The sequence below is a fragment of the Oryzias melastigma genome, linkage group LG6 (assembly GCF_002922805.2).
Source record: "Oryzias melastigma strain HK-1 linkage group LG6, ASM292280v2, whole genome shotgun sequence".
Lineage (NCBI taxonomy): Eukaryota > Metazoa > Chordata > Actinopteri > Beloniformes > Adrianichthyidae > Oryzias > Oryzias melastigma.
Genome location: NC_050517.1, coordinates 18,111,130 through 18,135,179, shown reverse-complemented (window position 1 = coordinate 18,135,179; position 24,050 = coordinate 18,111,130). Strand labels below are relative to the sequence as shown.

General features: G+C 37.5%; 3 protein-coding genes across 3 annotated transcripts; all 3 read right to left on the bottom strand.

Annotated features, from left to right (window-relative positions):
* Nucleotides 1-12,051: 12,051 nt before the first annotated feature.
* On the bottom strand, nucleotides 12,052-15,945 carry LOC112152747 (cholesterol side-chain cleavage enzyme, mitochondrial). The gene is made up of 9 exons (XM_024282518.2): nucleotides 15,409-15,945; nucleotides 15,162-15,317; nucleotides 14,888-15,087; nucleotides 14,611-14,814; nucleotides 14,377-14,537; nucleotides 14,137-14,303; nucleotides 13,019-13,097; nucleotides 12,749-12,940; nucleotides 12,052-12,510 (listed from the first exon to the last, which is right to left on the bottom strand). The coding sequence occupies exons 1-9, from the start codon at nucleotides 15,678-15,680 to the stop codon at nucleotides 12,388-12,390; spliced, it is 1,554 nt and encodes a 517-aa protein (XP_024138286.1). The 5' UTR covers nucleotides 15,681-15,945; the 3' UTR covers nucleotides 12,052-12,387.
* A 133-nt stretch (nucleotides 15,946-16,078) lies between these two features.
* Nucleotides 16,079-19,216, bottom strand: stoml1 (stomatin (EPB72)-like 1). Its single transcript, XM_024282519.1, has 7 exons — nucleotides 19,021-19,216; nucleotides 18,453-18,559; nucleotides 18,232-18,381; nucleotides 17,452-17,655; nucleotides 17,157-17,364; nucleotides 16,872-17,069; nucleotides 16,079-16,379 (listed from the first exon to the last, which is right to left on the bottom strand). The coding sequence occupies exons 1-7, from the start codon at nucleotides 19,157-19,159 to the stop codon at nucleotides 16,159-16,161; spliced, it is 1,227 nt and encodes a 408-aa protein (XP_024138287.1). The 5' UTR covers nucleotides 19,160-19,216; the 3' UTR covers nucleotides 16,079-16,158.
* A 964-nt stretch (nucleotides 19,217-20,180) lies between these two features.
* On the bottom strand, nucleotides 20,181-23,766 carry nr2e3 (nuclear receptor subfamily 2, group E, member 3). The gene is made up of 8 exons (XM_024282800.2): nucleotides 23,557-23,766; nucleotides 23,302-23,455; nucleotides 23,049-23,152; nucleotides 21,437-21,673; nucleotides 21,178-21,359; nucleotides 20,875-21,103; nucleotides 20,693-20,798; nucleotides 20,181-20,614 (listed from the first exon to the last, which is right to left on the bottom strand). The coding sequence occupies exons 1-8, from the start codon at nucleotides 23,624-23,626 to the stop codon at nucleotides 20,482-20,484; spliced, it is 1,215 nt and encodes a 404-aa protein (XP_024138568.1). The 5' UTR covers nucleotides 23,627-23,766; the 3' UTR covers nucleotides 20,181-20,481.
* Between the last annotated feature and the right edge of the window lie 284 nt (nucleotides 23,767-24,050).

Sequence of the window (24,050 nt, the reverse complement as noted above, 5' to 3'; positions counted from 1 at the left end):
TGCTGATTTAATCCTTTAAAATTCAACGTGCAAAAACAGAAACGTGTTTCAAAGAGGCTCGCCACCCGCCAGTTGAATACTAATGCGGCCGGACTGCATTTATCAGTGTGACTTTGAAAAGAGCTCAATGCTCTGCTTATTTTCTGCACCACAGAGGCAACTTTGAACAGAGAAGTCTTTTAGTGGGCTGACTCAGACGGTTGAAAGCGGCAGATGTTTGGCAGGAGATATGAAATGTTCTGACGCTCAGACTTTCAGAGATATCTGGTTTATTTTCTAAATTCCAAATATACATCTCATTTTCTGATCACAATAAGATGTTTTTTTAAGCTTACATACACAAGAAAAAAATGTTCTTTTATTTACATGATGCATGCTGACTCCACAAAGACTGTTCACTGCAGTGATCAACACTTACTCAGCTAACTAATGAGGCGGATTCAGAGTAGGTTGAACATCTTTGTTAGACAGGCCTGCAGCTCCCCTCTTTGCAGGCTGATCCCTGGGGAGGCCTCACAGCCCGTCTAATTGAATCAAGTACACATGGTGCCTATACCCTTTAAGGCTCGGCCCCTCCCAGGAAGAGAAGAGCGAGGAGGAGAGCTCCGGCTTTGATGCTTTTGTTCTCTTCAGCACCATGGACAGAACTGCAGGGGCTCCGGTTGCAACTGGTTGCGTGCTGCTGCATGCAGTTCCTCTCACTGCACTCATTGGCCGGCTAAATTGGGATTTCTCTGGATGAGGTTGACCCAATCAAAACACAATTTAAAATAGTTTTTTTTTTAAAGTGACACCAATACTGGAAAGACAAAGGTGGTGCTGTGACTGCGCATACCTTATCCCTCTCTTTGTTTTCCCCGCTGCGTGCTCCTTATAGTTCAGCAAAGACAAACCATAGTTCCATAAAAAGTCTGCTTGTTATGAAGGACAATTTGCAAAAAGAACTTTTACTGGAAAACATAAAAAAAACTAATGGATGAGCGTCTGCTCCTGACTGAATCCCTTTAAATAGATGTCATTATTGAAGCATACTCATTGTTTTATGGTTGAACTTTTAAACTCTGAACAAAAGTTTTAAACTATCTAAGCACACAAAACATGACAAATATTACTTAAATTACTCAAAAAAGGCCTTTTTTAAAATCTTTTGATCCTTAAATAAATATTTAATTGCTATTTCATGTGTTTTTAGTCTGTAACTCTGTTATTAAGTCTTGCCTGGACAGCACTTTTCCTATTACCTCGGATTAAAGATGTCTGGGAGGTTGAAATGTAATTGTGGGGAACATCTGGATTATCCCAAGCAATGCATATCCGTTTCTAATGTTATTAGGAAGAAGTCTGGAGCCGAGCACACAGCTCTCTGCTCCTAGTAAGATGCAGGAGAGAGTTTTAATCTCACATGAGGCTGGCTGGGTGTGATGCAGAATCGGGCTCTGCGATTCCTTCATCTGATAAACTGATATGACTGTATCTTAATATTGAATTAAATTTATTTTTCAATGTCGGGAGGCGCTCCCTGTGATGGTGTTAAATGTCTAGCTGCTGCTTTCTCACTCTCATTGTTCCTTTTGGTCAAGAAGACAAACAACACCACACCCACAAGCCCTCCTGTCAGGGCTTCAGGGTCCATGTTGTGGATCTGATGATCGCACAATATGTTTCTTTTCCACACAGCATACATGATTAATGCTGCTGTTATTCCCTTTCTTTATTACATATAGATTGCATGTGTACATTGGCTTTGATATTTACTCCAAGTGCAGATTTCAAATTCATCACAGCTCCTTATATGTTATTGATTTTGGCTGCTCTCAAAAGAATCGGGTTACTACCCCACCCATCAGTCAGAACACACAAAAGCTGATAGAAGTCTTAGAAGTCTGACTGTTGAAAGAAAAGGATGAAGAGTATTCCTTTGGATTCATTTTTGGAACATTTCTTTGTTTGATTTTCACGTCTAAGCATCACCTCAATAGTAATGGTTTGTGTGAAATATTTTGTGTATTTTTTTGCATCAGTAAGACGCTGAACCTCCCAGGGTTCACATGTAGTGTTATAAAAGCATTCCCCCGATCATACAGAACTACAGGGTTTTCCGAGCGCTCTGCAGACTGATGGTGTTGTTGTGAAAAATGCAGAAAGAAGTCACGAGACGTGTGAAAACTGCTCCGGAATAGTAATGGATTTATTCACACTTTTGCATAGATTTCAGCCAAAGTAAATCAATGAAAGCAATTCAAAACTGGAGGGATAAACTCAGGTTTGGTTGAAGTGGAGTCACAGTGACACCCAGTGGTTTTCAGTGAGGATGTTTCCGTTTTTAACCTTTTTTACACAAATTGGTGCATGCGGCATTCATTTCTTTAGAAGCTTTCTGTGCTCAAACCTTGACAATCTGACTTTCGTCTTCTCCAGTAAACCCCATCCTCTCCTTGTTTTTTTGTCTTTCTGTTTAGTCTGCGCTGAAATGCAAGAATCACTGCAAGGCCAACAGGTACCGGACTCAGCTCGCTGTACATAACACGGAAGATGGCCTTGACAGACAAAGGCTGAGAGAACGTGTGTGGGAAGAGGAGGGAGCTGATGAATGTGGGAGGTTCAGTCTGTCTCTGCACCAACTACAAGAGCTGAATGCTTTAAAAAAAAAAAAAAAAACCTTGAAGAGCGAGGGTCACAACAAGCCAAGGTTCTGTTATGTGGGACTCCATCGCACATGAGCTCACTCCAACCACATAATCATTTCACTGAACCATCAGCAGGAAGGTTTGCAGTTCTGGGAGCGATAAATCTGCATTTACAGCTTTTAGTTTGTGCTAATTCCTCTTTTTTGAGCTGCTGTGTCCACTGATAACAAAGTAGTGATTGGACATGACACCACAGCCTCCCCAGCCTGGACTGCTGTCCTTTGAAGAGCCCATATCTTTACACTGCAGCCGCGTTGAGCAAATTTAAAGCAGTTCTCGTTTTCTCACCTTAGCTAAACGTGTTGGTCAGAGTGTCTGCGACAAGCACAATGAAGCTGTCCAACAGTGTCATCTATTGTCTGGACCGCCTCAGCTCCAGCTAACAGCCCGTCGTCCCTCTCTCTGTGCAGCATTGTCCATCGTAAATGAACGGCCGGCCAGCTCATTAAAACATCAGAGTGATGTCCTGCACAAAAACGGTTAAGGGTTAATGTCTCTGTGCTGAGCTCTTATCTGATTTTTAAATGTAAATGATGCACTCTAAGCATTTTCCTTCCATGGTCAATACCGGGCTAATGTCGTTTTTTAACCCTCTCATGCACTTTCCGCTCAAGCTTTGACAAGTGACTTTTTTTAAGAAGAATGCACAATAAAAATCCAGCAGTTGGTGCAGCTTGTGCTGCAGTAGCTCCACCCACTTACCAGATGGAGATGGCTTCTTTTTTAGAAATGAGGTATTTTTGTCCTGCTCTGTAAGTAACCCTGTTGCCTTTAGGCTTTCCAATCCCCGTAATTTAACACTGACCTCGAATCTGAGGTTTGAAGTGCAGGTCTGAGACCGGCCGCTGACATAAATTAGATCCAAGTGTCAGATCTGAAAAAGTGAATGATGGATCACACAGACAAACACGCACCTTCTTCTCTCTCAATCTTCATGCCCTTTTCACAGCTTCAAACAGGAAGTTATTCACCTTTAATTTCAAAATAAAACCCACAATTCATTTTGTTCTTGTTTATTATTAAATATAACAAAACTTTCTTAATTTTTTAAATATTTTATCCTTACTTACATCCTCACTCTGGTTGTTATTTTCTATTCAAGGAGCGTTACCGTTTTGATGTTTTCCCAAATTATTCAACCTCAAGCTGGCTTCAGTAAATGTCAACTGCGGTGTGAGTCATTAGGCCTCGCTTGTATCGCATTTTGGAAAAGGTCGCATGGAGCCAGCAGGGAAAAGGAGTCGCTGACACTTGCTGTGATGCTGATGGTGGGATGGATACCAGCCTGGAATAAAGAATAAAGGGTCAATGGCTGGTATTGATTTTTGTTAAACACTCCCTAAAGCCTCTAAGTTTTTAGAATCGCTTCAAGAATTTAACAGTAGAAAAATTAATCTTATTATTATTATTAAAGCTAAAAATGTGCTAATTTTTTTTACCTAACAATTATACGCTTATACATTTATGAAAGTTGTTTTTTATTTCATTTATATGCATTAACAACAGTATATGTTCTGCCTCTATGCCTTTTTCCCTCTCATGTTGTTGCTTTTTGTTAATTGACTCCTCATTATGCTCCGAGTCGCCTCAGCCTTGTCAGTCTCCGTGCGTCCTGTTTGTTTATGGGGTGCTGTGCCTTTCACAGGAGCATAAGCATAATTGGCAGATGGTGATTTATGGATCATGGCTGGCTTTGCTTTTGCTGTGGACTCATAGGAGCACCGCTGCCCGTCAAGCCCCTCGTGTCCTTGAGTCAAAGCCATGCGCCGTCCTTGACACACGCCGTCCCTCCTCCTACTCGCCGTCCCTCTGTTTCTCTTTCCATATTACCATTTAAAAACCTTTAGACCCTCCGTCGCTCATTGCAGAGTTCATTCTGCTGACAGGGTGCAGATGTGATTCCGTACGGGGCAAATGTCATCTCCACAGCAGAGCTACGTAATTACATTTTAGGAAGTCATATTTGCTACAGTCAGCATAAATCTAATGTTAATAATTCAGCTTCACTGATCCACCGTGCTCGTCAAAAGTCTAATTATTCCAAATGGGTCAGAATTCAAATTGAAAAGTCTGTCTTCTTACATGATAATCTGTGCTAGTTTGGTCTCTTTTATGATCTCCACTGTCGACATTCATTCTACTCTTTTTAGCTTTTAGGTCCATTCTTCCGCATCGACTGATTTCACTTCTTTTGGCGCCCATTTTACCTCAGCGTCCATTAAGTGTTTCTGCTCGACTTGTGGCGTTCAGGTGGCGACATGAGAGCCTGCCAAAGCACGACAAGGTCGGAGGATGGATAAATCAAACGTGGAGAAGGAGGAAACGGTAGATCAGAAGAAGGAATGATGGGAAAGGGAGACGAAAGAAGCTGCAGGAAGACGGTGCTGCTCTGGCAGGCTAATTGAAGGCAGCAGAGCCAGCCCTGGCTTTACAATAAACAGTTAGCTACAGTCTGTGGACTGAATTCTGATCATATTAACCCCCAGACCGGGCACATCCGAGTCCCCCCTCTGCCCCCTTCACTCCCCAGAGATCATATGTAAAAAGGTCAGAGGCTCTTTGAGTACAAGCTGCGACTGCCAAGCACAACACGTGAATTATTTTGTAAATTTGTGGAGCGATCTCATGCATGAAAATGAGACATTACACTCTGTAGGAAGTGTTTTTCACTTACAGCTTTTCCCAAGTTGGATTAGAAGAGATTATGTCTTCTAGCAGAGCACATAGCTGAAAGCATGTCGTGAATTATTTATCCGGAATTAAAATATTTATTTAAAACGTGAGCAGAATTCCATTTTGGCCAGCTGTAGCACGTGCATGTGGTTATTTCTGGATTTCATTTGTGTTTATTTAGAGGATGTTTTAGCTGATACCACTACGCTTTCTGGTGGAATTTCTTCTGGATTGTGGAGTTTACTTGCTGTCCTGCATTATAACGTGCAATTTGCATCTATGCTAACCTTCTTTCTCCTTCCATTTCTTCTAAATTAGATCATTATCATCAATTATCTTCTAACCTGATCTTCACTGTCAATTAGCAACCTAATTTAGAGGTATTGACAGACGATTAATGATCATTCAGCCCGATTTACATATGAGAAGTAAAAAAAAATTGAAGTAATCACTAAAAAAAGAAACAAAATAAATATTTTTTGTTACCTGTATGAAGCCTGAAAGATGAAAATAGCACCACATGATCTTAGAAAAGGAATCTTGTTGTTTACATTTATTAATTTACATTTTGAGGTCATCTCTGTTCTACTGTTGCTGTCTTTCTAAAACATCCAAATACAGGAAAATTTAGAACATTTTAGCCTGACTTGGAGATACATATCTATGGTATAAAGTATGGTAAAAAGATGGGTCAATGAGCCAAATATACTAGTTAAAATTTGGAATTTATAATTCATATTCAGCCATTGTAGACAAAAACGACCATAACTATAGAAATATGTTTTAAGTCCCAGAAACCATAATGTTGGGTTGTGATACTGTTGGTGTTATTGTGTGGGATGACAATAGATAATCACTCAGTTTATGTGGTAAACCTCTGCAGCCTCCCAACCACCACTGTTTTAAGTGTGTGTGTAAAGTTTATTGAAGCGCTTCTGTGTTTCTGCCTACAAGAGCTCTCATGCTATGATGTGGGTTGTGTAGCGATGCAGCAGCACTTATATTTGAGAAGTGAGGAGTTCATACAGCACAGAGAAAACACAGCTGCAAGTATTTATTGGTTAAAATTCACACATTTTTAATGAAAAATCCTAAAACCAAAAACACGCATTAAATATTTTTATATGTTTTAAATTGTAAATATGAGAAATATTTTTTTTGTCATTTTTATTTAGTCAGATTAACCAAAAATTTTAAATCTGATAAACCCAACTTTGTGAGCTCTATGATAATAATAATGTAGATATGATTGTTTGATTCACCAGGATACTGTTTTGTTAAAACAAACAAAAATAATCATTAAAAATGATCCTTCTACTTCTATATGAATAGATTCATTACTATCTATCTTCAAGTGTGAATGTTCTGCAGAACAAAGATCCATGAAATATCCCATCATAAATGCGCTTTTACTCCAGGTGTGAGACATTGAGAGTGATCCCGAGGTCATCAATGATCATCGTGATCAATATCTAATCCATCAGTGAGGTAATTCCCAGAGTCAGACTGATTTAGGGAACATTGAAGAGAGAAGAAGGAAGGAGATGTGACTCCTTTTATGAGTACACTGAGGCTGGAATACACATCAGTGGATAAAAACATGTGATAGCAGTGATAAGACTGACAATTTTCTTTATCTAATCCAACAATCCAGCTTTCAAATCTCACAACTTTGCCTCAGTTTGATGTTATTATGAAGGACCTGAAAACAAAATCACTAATCGGTAACTGCTTTTAATGAATTACTGTTTTATTTCATCATATTTATTTATTTTTAGCATGTTTTAATTCTATGGGTGTGTGTAATTTTTGCCTCTTGACCAGGACTCCCTTGAAAAAGAGATCAGTGGACCTCAATGGGATTTTTTCCCTGGCTAAATAATGGTTAAATAAATAAAATAAATCCTTTTTTAAATTATTTTCTGCTCCAAGTGGCTGGAAATCAGTCTTAAAACATCGACTTAGTGGAAATTCTTTCATCAGTACTAAATAGCACAAAATGGTAAATAATGAAAAAATAATGAATGCTTTTAATGACACTTTAGTTTATTTGAAGGAACTGACAGAAGGAAAACGTGAATATTCCTTTTCTTATGTTTGGACTCATAAAGAGACTTTCCAGACTTATCAGGAGGAGATGACCCCGCCGTGATGCCTGTGGGGGCCCCTCGTCTCATCTATAGTCATGATTGTCACTTCTTCCTCGCCCTTTCAATTAGATGCTCAATTTCACCCTCGTGTCCTATGGGAGTCACACACCATCTCAGATTAGAATCCCCTCTTTGTTACCCCCCTCACAGGCACAACTGGATCTCGGTGTCCACTCAATGGAGGCTTTTCAACATGATAGAGAAATATGTGACATGCAAGGGAACAAAAAGCAGTTAGATGCTGGCAGACGAGCTTTGAACAGAGTAATGCATGGTATCAGGGCTGCAGTGTGTTCTCTGAAACTGCTCTGACTACACAATGAGAGCGTGAGCCAAATAAAAATTAAAATACTTCACAATCACACAACCCATTCATTTATTTTGATTAAAATATAGTGAATATAATATATAATTAAAATAAATGTTGTATTTTCATCTGCTAAAGTGGTATTTTAACGTGAATGCTTACTATGTAACATATAAGCACTAAAAAAAAACTTCTTTTTTTTTGTTGAAACATGATTATATAAGAAAGCTATGTTTTAAGATAGGCAGTTTTGTCAAGTAAAGATGAACAGAGAATCTGTTCATGTGGAAATGCATATTACATGTGGAAAAAATTGCATGAAAAGATTGTAAAAAATGTAAAAACAGAAAAGAAATTGAAGAAATCTGTAAGTTGAGGTGTGGTCAAATCTCAATATTGGTTTGACTGTATAAGAGAACTGGACTGAGTGAGTGTGACATCACTTCCGGCTCCAATGAAATGACGTCAATACAGTTGCCATTTTTCTGCAATACAGACACCGCTAATTTGAATTCAGACGAGGTTTAGTAAGCAGTGATTCGTCCAAGTCCTTTCACCAATCAGAAGTGAGCTTACTGGAAGCCACACCCCTACCACTGAAATCAAGCTCAACAGAATCTGTCCATCAAACTTTGGAAGTGGGGGCCACACATGCTTTTATTGAGGAATCTTTTTGGGGAGTTTAGAATTTGAAAAATTTAACTTGAAGAAATAATATTGTTAAAAAAAAGAGCAAAAAAAAAATGTCATAACAAAAATGGTTATTCTGACAAATATAATGACTGAGGAATAGCTGTTTATTTCCCAATAGGTGTCCATGGGATTTTGGCTTCTTGGAGGCGGCAGACCTTATACTATTTGGACTGCGAGTGGGGAAGGGTCACTCAGTCCAGTTCTCTATATACAGTCAATGGTTATGTCACTTTATTATTCAGTGGTCTGATTCTGTCAGAGCTATTATAACTGGGCTCAGGAAGGAAACCGGCGTCTGTAAACACATCTAAACTAAAACAGAATTAATGCTTACACATGATCCACTAAGGCCTCAATAACATCTAAAATTCACTTTTTCAAGGTGAGAATGTATTTTATGGTTCGGTCACTCTAAGTTTGTGAATATTGTCAATACTTACAGATGCTAGAACCTCCAGATTAAACAGAACAGTCGACACAAAGACAAAGAAGACTTTAATTCCTTTAAAATTTGCAGTTCTTATGGCAGTAAGGCTTTCTCATAGAGGTTCTAAAGTGACATGTCTGGATGTTCAGTCTTTCAGGGATTTGATGCATCATTAAGCAAAAAAAAAGTCAAAATTGAATGCAATATGTTCAACGTATGATGTATCCATAATTAAGATTACAATGTTCACAAAGGACTTAAGTGCTATTTACATTTGAATTTAAGAGGCTCTAATTTGAAATAACTCATAGTCATATTTCAAAGCTTCACTGACACATTATTTTATAGAACAATGTCATCTTGGAATCCAAGAATGTCTCCTGGTTCACATCACAATGCTGGTCTGATGGAACAAAAATAAACTTCTGAGTATCTGTGCTGTGAGATAACACGTATGCATCACAAATATGTTTTAGAAATGTCTGTTCTGCAGCCTGTAAATTATAAAGCACCAGGAAAAAACGAGGGGGAGAGACATCTAGTGGATTTAATGGCACAGAACCACAGAAACCCATGTTGACACTGACAGCTTTGTCAACGTGGCTAAGATTGAGAGTCATTTTAAAGATAAAAGTTTTGTAATTTATATATATTTTTTTCCGTTTTAGCCTGATAAGTTTTTTTTCACTGTATCATGTTGAAAAATATATATGTACTCAAAATGCTGCTATTTAAAAAGAAAGGAAGGAAATTATTTCTTAGTGATAACCAAAAACAATGTTTGTTGTAATTAACTTGAAGAAAAATTTTATTTATGATTTTTTTCTTGTTGGTTATTTAGTCAAAATAATGTTGTCAGAATTAAGCTCTAAAAAAATTGCAATTTGTGTCTTTAATCTATGACAAAAAAACTAAATTTATTTTGTGGTGATTAAAAGCTACAAAAAATTAATTCAAAATAAAATACCTTTTTGTAATCATCAAGTAAGACGGTATGAAAAAATAAAGAACAGGAAGAAGAATGCAGCCACGATCTCCATCTCTGCTCGACCTTGGCCGGTGTCTGTAGACGACGTCGGTTCTGACGTCATGACAAGACTGAGATTACCAACCAGACTGATAACCAGCAGCAGAGCAGGGCTTCCTCCAGTGCTTTACACCATAAGTCATATGTTTATCAGCAATTGTGTCTTACAACTGACTTGAACACAAACTAAGTTCTTTAATCTGCTAGAGTGATATCTGCAGAAAATGTTTGTTTTCTTACATCAAATTTCTTTTGAAACCAAGATTAGATTCATTTCTCAAATGAAGAAAATCAATATAAAAGGAACTAAATCATATTTTTATTGAAGAGACCAGAATTTTGTTTCAAAAAATACAAATTTTCAACACATTTGATGCCCAAGGATCAAAAGCCACAGTATAAATTCAAAAAGTCAAACTATTAAATTTCCTTTAGAGCACTTCATACAAAATTTTCCATTCAGTTTCCAAATTTCCTACAAAAATAGCCGTATTTATTCAGATATTTATCAGAAACTGTGTGGTTCTGATGCAAAGAAAGCATTAGTTTTGCTCATGTTTAAAACTTTTGTCCTCGAAGAGAATAGAGGATGACAGTGAAAATGTTTAGTGTAAGACGGTGAAGTTTTACTGTACAATGTACATACTATAGTTACCATCTCAGTAAATTTTATTTACATTTTTCATAAGATATAATACTGTAACAGTCTTTTTGAGTGGCATGTTTTAAACTAAAGCAAATATTTTGTGTTTTAAACGCAAATGACAGTTGGCTACAGATTTTAAAAAAATCTAAATCTTGAGAAAGAACCGTAAGGTCATTTAACCAGTAAAAAAAAGTAAATATTACGTAAAATGAGTCTTTTTTGTGTTTGTAAATCCTTGTGGGTGTCTTTTACCGAGCAGTCTGTGCCATTTTGTGATAAGACGGCTCATTTGGGCCACGGACCCCGATAAGCTGTGTGGTTATAACAGGCCTTATCTCCTGAAGGACAGTTTGTGACCCTCACTGAGGAGCTCCTGCTGAAGGTCTCTGCGTACACCAAAGGAAAGGGATGAGCAGAACTTCATCAGTTAGCAAACCCTTACCGTCTTAGAAGCTTTGCTGACACATCCTTTGATCATCAGAGCAGAATATACATCTAAAACTGTCAGATTTTGTCATTAGATTACATTTTTTTTAACTTATAAAGGCTGCAAGTAGATACATTAAGTAATTTACTAACTTTAGTTACAATTTTCAAAGCAAAAAATCTGCAATAAACCTTTTTTTTTTAGTTGCTATTAAATTCAAGCAAACCAAGAATAACTTATTGCTAAACTTTAACATTTTACATATTTTATTAAACCTTGTGACATTCTTTCTTGTCTTGATAGGAGACAGGAAGAAGGTAAGAATGTCCTCTTACCCATAAATCAGTGAGGAGTAACTGCTTTTAGAGTCTCCAGCACAAACAACAAGAGTTTAAAACACTGTATTTCAACATTAAAAGTATGTTTTTTGGTCTGCATTTACAAACTAAAGCTCATTGAGATTAAAAGGTATCTGGTAAATGTGGAAATTCAAATTCTGATCATTTTATCTCCATTCATGTCAATGGCCACTTTTAGGAACTGAAAGTTTTGAACATATTTTTTGTTTGGAGTTGTATAAATGGTCTGATTTAAAAAAAAAGTAAAGTAAATGTAACAAGAAAATGAATTATTTTAATGTCAAAAACAAAAAAAATATGTAAGAAATAGAAGATATTCATTAGAAAATGAATACTCACCCGTTTTGCTTCTGAAATCCTATTTGTTTGCTTGCAATTCTTATAGTGAATAGGAATCTCAATTAGCAAAGAATCGTTTAAGTTAGAAAAAGCAAACATAAATGCTCAAGTTAGAGAAATAAATAAATTAATAATTTAAATTTGCAGCAGAGATCAATTTTCCATCATGTTTTTATCCAAAAAGTTATTTTTTTTTTTGCAAACTGAGTTAACATAATTCATAAAAACTTTGTGTCATGTTTTATATGAAAAGTGCTATAACAAATAAATATTGATTTGATTTCATCTAAAATTCCAAATAATCACATTCTAAAACTCATCTTTCCATCACTTCTATTCTTTATTAAGCTTATATAAATACATCTTTTTCTAAGTGCATGTACATTCCAGTTTTTCAACACATTGTACATTTTTAAAGCTCGTCAAATCTCTAAATAAATACAGTATATATACTAACTTTCTAAATGAAATAGTCAATCATTGAGGTCATTAATGTACATTGCAGCTTTCCTAAACTTATTTATTTTTTATTCCCTGTGGACGTTTGGAGGGTTTTCCAGTTTTTTGAAGTGGTGTTTGGTGAAGCCCTGCACAGATGAATGACAGGGTTAAAGAATTCAACTTTACTCACCGCACACCACAAAAGTTGACGTTACGGACTAGCTTGGAGAGGTTTCAGAGTCAGTATTATGGGTTTATCTGGCAGGAGAATGAGCTCAAAGGTACTCTGCACTTCAATGTGACGCTGCTTCTCCACTCTGAAGTTCTCAAGCATCTGCAAGAGAAACATATTGTTCAAAATTAGCATATTTTAATGACCCTTTAACACCAGAGCTCCAGTGATTATAGTCTTTGATTTATTGTAACTTTTCAACAGTTAACATGATCATTCCAGTAGATTTTGGAGGAGAAAAGCGGCTTTTCTCCTCCAAAATCTACTGAAATGATCATGTTAACCATTAAAGATTTTGTGTTTAAGTGTCACCAATGATTCCTCGGTTAATGAATCTCACATGGATGAGGAAGATCTGCATCTCTGTCTCGGCTATTCTGCGTCCTAAACACTGGCGAGGGCCGAAACCGAATCCTAAGCTTCTGAAGTAGTGCGTCTCTGTCCTCAGCCAGCGGGACGGCTGATACTGCTCCGGACGAAAGAACACCTTAGGGTCCCTTCCCATCGCATACAGTCCCAGCTGGACCAAAGTCTAGACAAAAAAATCAACAAAAATATTAGAAAAAGTCAGTCGTTTATGCACCTTTGTTTTGAAATAACAGCTTCTTACCCCAGCTGGGATGTGGTAGTTTTGAATGACTATATCCTCTGCAATGTATCTTTGCAGACTCACTGCAACTGGATGTAACCTGAGAACATTTAAAAGAAGTATTAGCATTGCACAAACACAAGTTATGACTTCCTCCAAACTTTTCAATTATTTAAGATTTCATGATGAGCTGCTAATGAAAATATGAATGGTTTACTAAAAAAATACATTTAAAGACATTTCTTTTTGCAAAAATTGTTGGACTGCAATGCATTGTGGTCTATATTTGCTAATGTAGAAAGCATCGATGCTTGCTAGTGTTTTACAAAGACTTTTAGGACATTTCTAGGGCACTCACTTTTGGAATTGTAGGTTCAGACAGCACTACAAAATGGCGAATGCACTATATAATGTACTATGTCAGGCGTCTGCAACTCTTAGTAGTATAAGAGATATTTGGGCTCGTTTTCCACTTATCAAAACCTAGAAGGAGCCGCATGGTCTTTAGAAAATTTTGACCTTTTTTTTAAAAAAAAAATAAATAAATATGAATTATGTCTATTTTTTGGCACGAACAAAAGCAAAAATATATTAAAAAAAACCTAGCATCTCTTAAAATTTGACTTTTTTTCATGTGTGACAGAAGCTCAAATAACTTATTTTCAAAATAAAAGATCCCAAACAGGATCATCTCAGATAATATGTGCTTTTAACTCATAAAAGGTAAAACCTTTTACCAATTTTTGCTTTGTATATCAAATCTGTGCACTCCGAAGGGGGCGTTGAGCAAACTAAACATCTTAAAGTCAACAGGAATGTAAAAACCTACATAGTTTATAATTTATCATCAAGTAATCCTTACTTAAAAAAATGCTATTTTCTTTTTCTTTTATTTATTTCTTTTTTTCCCTCTTTTTCTTTAGCAGTCTTACACTGCTGGGTTTTGTTATTTTAGTTTGGGATTGGTAGTCTTAGTTTGCAGGCTTTGTTTATTTGTTTTCTTCTGGTAGTTTTGGTTTTGGAGCTGCTGACTGCAGTCTCTCTGACTTATTTTATGTTTAGCCAAGGAGCCACCATGGAGAGATAAGAGAGCCTGATCCATGTCATCTAATTTAAAAAAAGCACTAAAATGTTGTCACCTCAATGTTTCTTTTATTGCTCCTTTGACCAAAGGAACCCTCTTCAGCATCTCCATCATGTCTCCCTGACTCGCAGCTCGAGCTGCAGCCACCTCCGCCCTCAGGTCCTCCTGCAGGTTGGGGTGTCTGGCTAATTCGTACAACGTCCACAGTAGCGTTATGGAAGTCTGAAAAAAAAAATAACAGAGAATTAGGTAGACTTATGCTCCTGTAAATACAAGTATTGCAATCATATCTTACTGTATCTACTCCTCCAGCCATTAGCTCAGTGATGCTGGCTTTGATGTCTTCAATGGACAGCTTGTCCAGCATCAGCAGACTAGCTAGGACTCCTGGGTATTTCTCAGAGGGTCCCGTCTCCTGACGTAACTCCCGGTAGATGTTCTGGATGCAGCGGTCAGCTGATGTGCCACAAAGATGTAAAAACCTCAAAATTATTTTAATAAAACTGTACAAATCTGACAGTTGTCTCACCTTGGTTGAATATCCCATCCCAAGCTTCCACATGGTCCCGCCACACCTTTGACCCAACGCGCCTGAGCAGACTGGGGGGGATGTACAGCATGGGGGAGGTGGACTTGAACATGAGGGTGATGCAGTCGATGAAGTGCTGGGCCTCAGGGTCGATGTAGTCCAGCAGTAAACCCAAACGCTCCCCGTACAGCACCGAGCCCACAGCTGTGCAGCAGAAGAGATTTGAGAACAGAAGCCTGACACTCGTGTATAGGTGACAAAAAAATAAAAGTCTTACACTCCAGAGCATATTTAAACAGTTCCTGAGAGAGGTCTGTGGTCCATTTGTTCTGGCCGTTACGCTTGATCTTTTTATGAACTCTGGCCACAAAATCCTGCCCAACATCGTCCAGCAAAGGCACAAAGTTCTCCAGCATCTTCAGGGAAATCACCTCCTTATTAAGAATCACACGGTTTGATCTCCAGTCTTCACCATCCCTTTAGAAGAAGATGATGCGGTTGTTTGAAAATAACAAGGATTTGAGATATCGTAACATCAACTGAGTACATACTTTAGCAGAACTCCATATTTACGGTTCCTGAAGTCTCTGTATGATGTCCAAGGTTCAACTTTCAGCCTTTTGGGATAATGGCCTTCAGCTTTAAACAGGGTAGCAGCATCCTCAGGTTTGATGATATTTACGCTTTCATAATAACCTATTTTCTCTCTAAACGAAAAGATTTAAAAAATAAAAGACTTCAATCACATCATTACTGTCTAAAAATCCATTTAGCTAATAGTTGTCTTCTCTCCTTTACCTGTAAATGGGTCCAAACGTGTTAAAGTTCTGCACCATGATCCGATGGAGGTTTTTGAAGCCGTCCTGCTTCCAGAAGTTGTACAGGTTGACCAGCCCGTTTTTCCACTGTCCGGGGATCTCGTTGAAAGGCCTGATGACGCTGCCGCTCTCCGAGTACGCCTGCCGGATCACGGGCACGCTGCTGCTGGAGCGCACACCTGATGCTGCGAGTTCCTCCGTCCAGGACAGCAGCAGCCCCGCAGGTCTCCGACACACGCTCCACCGGGCCATCTTAGCGACTACACTCCTCAATCTGCTTTATCCTTGCCAAGCAACAAAAAAAAAGGGAGGTAGGAGGCCGGTCTACGGAGTCAGGCCCACTTTTTACGCTGATCAAGGTTGTGATGTCTAAGCAACACTAGTGTGATCATGTTCAGCAGCAACCAATATTTTTGTGAAGGTTTTATGAAAAAATGTGCACTAGAACTTGATCCAAATGGTTCATTTTGGTAAAGAGAAATTGAAACATCTTTTTTCCAAACCAACATTGAACTGAAACCTTAAATCTGACCAAGTTCATGGCCCAGTTTAACAAATTAAATTTTAAAACTTTCCTAATTTTTACTTCTTTGCCTCTGTGCACTTTATAAAATGCAATTATTTTAATAAAATTAAGTGAGATAAAGCAGTTTAGCTTAATTGAAGCAACATTTAATGAGATTGACAATAAAAACACATTTTACAGTTAAAGTTAAGCATTAAATAAATATTAAACCACAAATGATTCGGATGGTTGTTTCTTCAGGAGCTTGATGACTTCTTCCAGCTTCATGGCTGTACCGATGTCCCCCTGAACCTTCAGTCTGCCACTGGTGTAGGCCGCAAGGGGCTGCAGCCCCCCCTGGAACATGGCCAGGAGGTCGCCATCGCTCATGCTCAGTGTGACATCAGGTTCTAGAAGCAGAGATCCAGATCCAGCGGTGCCGGTGCCTGAAAACAGAACAATCGTGTTCCAGTCTGTATTGAAAAGTATTTATTTCTGAATGGATTAAACTCAGACAACCAGATCAAAATCATTTAGTTTAAAGAAATCAAATGGAATACTTGTCTTTTTTTTACTTTTACTAAATTTAGGGATTTTAGTGGATTTAACTAACAAATAAAAAAGATAATTTTAACTATTAAATTGTTTCTGTGGTCTGCAAAAAGGGTGAAAACTCACATATAGAGTGATATTTATTCTGATTTTTTTTTATTTTTTTTGCGCTAACCTACAATGTCAATAAAACTGTGAGGAGTTTCTGTTGTCTTAACAGCTCTGGTGCTTTCATTACAATTTAAAGTGAATACATCTACTTTCTTGTGTCTCCAGATGTATCTGTAAGCAACTTCTTTAGCTGTGTTTTAAAGTTTGTAAGGTAGCTGTAACTATCCATGTTGATTGTACATCTAAAGGAAAACCACATCCTAATGACTAGTCACCTTGGCTGAGATCCAGATAGTATCTGTGCTGTTCGCCGTTCACTGAGCTGATCTCAAACTGGAAGCTGGCTCCAGCATGGCGGACCAAAGACTCGGAGAGCAACCTTTGGACGCCGCTGAGCAGCTCCTCCACAGAGCCAGGTGTGGCCACTGCAGATTCTGATCCACTGTGGCGCTCATCTGTAAATGTGAGGCCGTCTGCAGCACAAAAAGCACAATTGACCGAAAATGTTATAGCTCTAAACACACGATTTGTAAAAACTGAGAGTTGGTGTTTAGCCTTACCTCGAGTGGACTGTGAAGGACAGCTGGGGCTCAGAAACTGCATGGCCAGCTGCTGAATGGGGCCAGCGAGGCCTTCTAGTCCAGGAGCAGAAGGATAGACAGGCGGTGAAGCTTCTACGTCTTCTAAGGCTTTTCCAAGAGAACCGAAAGTCAGTTCAACTCGATCCACCTCGAGACCCCAAGGACGTGTCATCTCATTTATGTCCACCTGTAATAAAAATACAGAAATAACAGAAAACGTCACTACATTTGCAGATAATATAAACATACATCAACAAAAATCCTGTGGACTGACCCCGAGATACTCCTCAAGTTTGACTCTCTCAGTCTGGATTTCCCGAGCCGTCTTTTTGGCCAGGCTGTGTGTCAGCGCATTCTGAGCCGTCATCCTGGTGGAAGCGTTTAGATCCTGAACGGATACAACGGACATCACAGGATTCCAGATCCTAAACTGGATGTCTGCTCCCACCAAAAGCACGCCGCCATCTCGAGTGACCACCTACAACAGCAGAACTTTAAGTAACTTGTACTAAAATATTTTTTAAAGACATTTTTGATCTAAAAAAAGATGTAAAATCCTGTTTCATCCCAGTTTATTGTGAACTCAATTACTCCATAGAGAAAGAAAGGATTAATAAACCATGGCTGCCACCTAGAGGACAGATTAGACACTACAACTAATGTGACTTATTATTAGCTACTTTTATCAGAATTTTCTACATTTTTTAACAAATTTGAAAAAGAAATTAAAATCATAAAAATAAAAATGTAGAAAATATAAAAGTATTTTAATACACTTTCATAAAACAAATAAAAAAAGGCACAATAATGTTGTTTTCCAGAACACACCATTAGGTACTAATTACAATAAATGGTTATAATGTATTGCTTTGACAACACAGCAGTACATGAGAAAATGCATCTTTGTAACCAGCATCTTCAAAACTAAAAAATTTCAATCAAAATAATTTAAACAAACGTAAAAGATAATGATAATAATAAATCAACAGTGTTTCAGCATTTGTAGGTTTTAATTCCCAGATGTTATTTTCCAGTTCCACATGCAATGGTTTACCTGGCAGGGTGGGATGTTAAAGGCGCGAGTGCGAAGGTCCACTTTCTGCCACTGGTCAATAAGAGGCAGCACAAATACTATACCGGGCCCCTTTGGAGGGCAAATTCGACCCAGACGGAACACTACTATCCTCTGATAGTTGGGCACTGTCTGCAGGCAAAAAAAAAACAAGTTACTCATCAAAGTTAGTGACTGGTAGTTAGTAGTTATTTCCAGCTTACCTTCAGAACAAACCATCCAGATAGAGGAAATGTTATAAAGGTGCAGGTATAAACAAGGAAGGTGACAATCAGGTTGCAAATCCAGGAAAACCATCCCTGTGAGGTATCTTTGAGAGAATGACATCACGTATGAATTTAACACTTTTTTCACATTTTAACAGCCTGTATATATCTATCTATATATATATATATATATATATATATATATATATATATATATATATATATATATATATATATATGTTTAATAGAAAGAATTGTTTTTATGGCATAAACATTTATTTTACTATAACTATAACTCTTTACATTTATAAACTGCAACAGTCTAAATTAGAAGTAGATAGCTTTTTTTAGGGAGTAAGAATGGACATTATGTGCAATTCCCATTAATATTTAAAAAAATAAAATAAATAAATAAAAGAGGTAAAAAAAAAACAAAAAACATCATTTTGATGCTCTTATTGTGAAAGCGTGTGGTACCAATAGATAAATATACTCAGTTTGTCACATACAAATTGAAACGCTGGTTTCTTAAATACTATTCGTTTCAGCTAAATATTATTCTCACCAGTAAAGTCGTTGTCAGCAACATTCGGGATGTAATCAAAGGAAAGTCCTTTGTTGTAGCGGAAGTCCACAGACAAACCGGAGCTCCTCTGACTGTTCGAGTCTCTCTGAGAGAGCGGCTGATACGATCTGCTAAACATCACGTTCACCAGCTGCCTGAAAAACAAACGACTTTCAAAGTATCGCTTTTGTTTTACACATGCCTCCTGTTGTGTATCTACAGCCCCACAAACAGAACTTCCGTGTTTTGTTTCAGCTCTTCTTCTTCGTTGTTTTTGAACTTCATGGTGTTCATGTTAAAGACTCGCTCACCACCGCCACCTAGCGTTCACGTGCCTTACTTGTTCCGGGTCTCATTTTTAACCTCACATTTTTTAAGGTTTTAAAAATATTTTATACCAAAAATGTTTAATCAATGTATATATATATTATATTATATACATTATTATGTAAATACGTAATATTGCATTTACCTTAAAAAACAGCTATTTTTCTTTCAGCTCTTCTTTGCCTTTGAACTTTGTGGTCTTCCAATAATAAAAAAAAATAATAATAATTAAAAAAAATTGTCACCTAGCCTTCACGTACCTTAACTGTTTTTGGTTTTTCAATTGTACATTTTTTTAGGTTGTAAAAATATTTTATAAAATTGTTGTATTTTATCGTCTAATTAGCAAATAGCTTTAAAAGACAAACTGTAATCCTTTAGAAACTGGGGATTTTTGGGGTGTTCTAGAATTAGGGTTACATAGGGTTACTTCATCATGATCTGACAAAAACAGATACGACAGAAAGGATCAGTCGCTTTTTTTTTCTTTTTGTTGTTGTTTTGTTTTTTTATTCAACCAATTCCTCATGCCTCAGTCCTCTAATAAATCATTTGATTTAAGAATCTATAAACTGTTTAGTTTGTTCTTATTTTCTGGCTTAGGTCTATTACAGTAACTTAATCTGTTCATTTATTTTGTTTACTTTTCTATTGTAATGTATGATGCAACATGTAATTTTAGTACAAGGCTGGAACATAATGGATGGTTGAGTCAATGTTAAGCATCAAACTTGAGTTAGTTTCTTTTTTTCAAATTGGGCAGATTGTCCAATTTGAAAAAAAGCTGGAAAAAAATGCATCATTCAATAAAAACAAAAATCAAACCATTTGAGCATTTCCATTTTTATTTAAGAATCAATACATTATCCACACATTTTATCTTTAATGCCCAGAAGATTAAAAGAAAAACATGTTTATGATACAAAGCTAAATGGACATTAGGTGTGTGGTGATTACAAAACTGACACTAATGTGAAATATCACAATGATGTAACTAGAGAAAATGTTTTAAAATGACAACTAGCAGTCAAAACAGTTGAAAAATTTGAGTTAGTAATTGAAAATAATCAAATAAATGTTATTGTAGGATGATAAAACAGCAGTGTACATGATATATGAAGTTACAGGATGTGTTCAGTTCTTGAACATATCACACAGCAGCTTCTCCATGGGCGTGTTCCCTATGGTTCTCTGAAAGAACAGCTGCCCTATTTTAGCAGAACTCACGAAGTGGAGGGACGGCAGCAGGAGTAACATCCTCCCAAACCTGATAGGACAAATAAAAGCATCACATTTAGTGATATTTTCATTTCAAAGGTTTATTCTAACAATAAAAATGGTTCACCTGGTGCTCTGGTTGGGATATGCTGAATGAATGTGCTGACCCAACAACATCTGAGACTGATCCTGCAAATTTTCCACCTGCTCTGGATCTTTGAGGCTGCGTGCCTCTGCACCCAGGAGACAAACAAACACTTACAAATGCAGCAAACAGCGACTAAGCTTCTTAAATGATTGATTGCTCACCCGGTTTGAACAACACAATGGCTTTGAGACAGGCAAACTCCGTGGGGTCGACCGTCAGAGCCTTGAAACGGTTGAAGACCTCCTCCAGGATCTGCAGGTCGGAGGTTGGCGGGCTGACCTTGGGAGAAAGCTCCGGCAGGGATAGGAGAGGACAGCTGTCCATGGACAGAGACCACTGGATGGCACACAGAAGAAACATCTCGCTCCAGGCTTCCTCCAGCAGAATCACCTGTCAGAGGTCAAGAGGTCCCGCTGTCATGGAGACTGGCGTGCCGTGAAATGTGTTTGGAGAGTCACACTCACCTGATCTCGAAATGGCAGGTGGGCAAAAATCGGCAAATTTTTGGCCCACTTTACTGACATGAAGAGGAGCCGTGCGGACGTCTCATACACACTCTCTGAGGAGCTGGCCAACGGGAACACGTGACCGTCGAAGGCGTCGCGGCTCTCTGTGTCGTTTGTTGTGACGTCAATATTCTCCTCCTCTGTGAGTCGAGAAAAAGTTTGAAGACATTTAAACCTGACTATCCACAATAATTTAAATTCTCCTCAGTGAGCGCACCATCCTCAGGCTCCAGTTTTGCACAGGTTTCTGCCGTCAGCAGGTTGACCATGAAGCGGTGGTTGGTGCAAGGCTGTGCAGCAGATGAAGTCACCAGAGGTCTGCGGAGGTCTGAGGGGTACGGATTTGAGGTGGAGAACTCCCTTGTGGTGGCCAAGTGCTCCTTTTTAGCCTCTGCATTTAGGGCGTCTAGACTGACATGGGCCGTGCTTCGAGGCTGTCGCTCATTCTGCACAGCTGGTATAAGGAAAAGAAGAAAAGGGCATCATGTGTATTTAAATAAACTGCAAAAATGATATCTCACCAAGTATATTTGTGTAGTTCTGTCTGGGGTCTTCTGAGCCTTTTATCCCTTTATTGCAGCTCTGTAGCTTTAATGAAACATGCTAATGACTGAATATATAATAGACGAGTTATTTAAGTTGTTTCTATCCTTTCAGCTTAGATTTTTAACGTGTCAAACAACTAAGCGAAAAAAAAATCTGTAGAAATGTTCTTTAAATTTGAGTTTTTAATTTATACAGTCAAATAAAAGCTTTATTTTGCTAAATTACACTAAAGTTGTTAAAGTTTTGAACATATAAAAGGGAAAAAATGATGGTATTGATTAAAAACATTGTGTTTGACTGTCTTTTATTCTTAATTTAAGTAAAGCTGCTGCAGCAGGACGACCTTTTATGATACGGGGTGGTTTTTATTTTGAAAGGAACTAGTGTGCTTGTGTCAAAAGTAAAAGAAGTTACAACTGTTATATATAAAACATATAGACACTGTTGTAATGTAATTATTGTAATATTTAAGTTACATTTATAGTTTAATTGACAAAAACACATAAATATTGTTCATTTTTAACTCTCATTGGGTTCTGGTCTGTAAGGAAATAGACCAAATGATTTTTTTAGTGTTAAAGATTGAAGACTCCCAGTCTCGTTTATGGTTTAAATATCTTAAAACACTTGATTTAAGACAAACTAACTCGCTAATAAATTTTCAGTAAGATGTAATAACTTGTTTTAAATCTTGTTGAGTCTTTTGCTCTTGAAAATATCTTATTTTAGGCAAAAGTTCCTATAAAAAAGTTGTTTTTTCTTCACATAAGCAGAAGATTATTGGCGAATGTTAAGCAGAATTATGTTACAAAACATATTTGTTCTATTTAGGGAAACTGGATAGTTTTATTTGACTGAGCAAAGAACAAATACATTTACCATTTGTCAGATGTTTGTGAGCAAATATACATTTATGATTCAAAATTAAGACCAATTTATTTGAAATTGTGCATTTCTAGCCTTTAAGATGATCATGGATTTGGGATTGAGGATAATTGGACTGTTTTACTGCTCAAAATATGATATATTTAAGGAAAAAAGTGCATAAATAGATCTACTTTCCAGATATAGAAAAGATTTTTAAGTAATATATACTTATTTTAAGACGTAATAGCTAATTTCTTGGTTGAATTTTGTCCTAAAAGGGGAAGACATCACAACTAATTTTACTAGTTTAATTGGCAGATTTTTTTCCCCTAAAACAATGGAAAATCATCTTGAAATAATTGTCATTTCATATTTATTCCAGAGTAGAGTCATTTAAAAATTCTGAGGTTTCTCACCATCTTTATTCATCCCAGCTTGGAGACACTTTTTAAGTCGACAGGCTTGGCACTGGTTCCGATGAGCTTTATCGACAGGACACCCTCCAGTTCCAGCCTGGCACCTATGACATGAAAAAAAAAAACATTTTCCACAAGTCTGTCTGGTGTGGGGACACTGTCTGATCTGCAATCATGTCATAGAACAGTTTGAAATGATGATGCCTCTTTTCTGCTGGGGCTTTTTTGACTCCCCCCAGGATCTGCAGCTCACCTGTAGATCAGTCTCCTCCGCACGCTGCGCTTGAAGAAGCCGCTGCAGCCGTTGCAGGCGTAGATGCCGTAGTGTTTGCCACTGCTGGAATCAGAGCACACTTTGCAGAGCACGTCCGGGCCGGGAGCTTTATGAAGACTTTTTTCTGCCAAGACTAAAAAACATGGAAATTACAATTAGATGTTTTATACTACATTTAAATTGTTAGTTATAAACTTCATAAAATCAATGATAAAACAAAAGTTAAGGCCTCACCTGATTGAGTTCCATCAATGGTCATCTGTGTGTGGTCAGATGAATACATGTCCATTTTTATATCCTGCATTTTCCAACTGATTTGATTTCTCTAGATTTGAATAAATTCTTTCAGAGAGTTATGACATCTTCCTATCAAGTCGGTCTCCTCCTGGCTTGTCTGGGTGTATTGTGGAGCGCCTGGGGTCGGGCGGGAGCTGGAATTGTCTGGAGGCTTTCGGGAGGAAGACAAGCAGATTAGCAGCAGGCCCTGTGTCAGCAAATGCTGATTTGTCATCCTCTTAATCTTTACCCTCTATGAAGGTAAATCAACCAGTCACACAACTCTTTTTATTTGACCAACAAATTAAAAAAAAATGATGATATCATCGACAGAAGGACCTCTGGGAAAATTGAGCAACATTTAGCATCTAAATGCTGTTGGAATTGAGAATTATTCTTCATTTGCTGCTTTATTTACATGGAAACTTGTTTTTTTTAGCCTCAATTTGTAT

Coding starts and splice junctions, on each gene's coding strand:
- LOC112152747 (XM_024282518.2), bottom strand. CDS start 15,680: ATGGCCCGGTGGAGCGTGTGTCGGAGACCTGCGGGGCTGCTGCTGTCC. Junction 15,318..15,408: donor ACGTTTGGACCCATTTACAG/GTAAAGGAGAGA, acceptor CTTTTCGTTTAG/AGAGAAAATAGGTTATTATG. Junction 12,941..13,018: donor ACTACCACATCCCAGCTGGG/GTAAGAAGCTGT, acceptor TTTTTTGTCTAG/ACTTTGGTCCAGCTGGGACT.
- stoml1 (XM_024282519.1), bottom strand. CDS start 19,159: ATGTTTAGCAGATCGTATCAGCCGCTCTCTCAGAGAGACTCGAACAGT. Junction 17,070..17,156: donor TCCTTCACAGTCCACTCGAG/GTAAGGCTAAAC, acceptor TTTGTGCTGCAG/ACGGCCTCACATTTACAGAT. Junction 16,380..16,871: donor CTATCTGGATCTCAGCCAAG/GTGACTAGTCAT, acceptor TTCTGTTTTCAG/GCACCGGCACCGCTGGATCT.
- nr2e3 (XM_024282800.2), bottom strand. CDS start 23,626: ATGCAGGATATAAAAATGGACATGTATTCATCTGACCACACACAGATG. Junction 23,456..23,556: donor CATTGATGGAACTCAATCAG/GTGAGGCCTTAA, acceptor CATGTTTTTTAG/TCTTGGCAGAAAAAAGTCTT. Junction 21,104..21,177: donor ACCTGCCATTTCGAGATCAG/GTGAGTGTGACT, acceptor GACCTCTGACAG/GTGATTCTGCTGGAGGAAGC.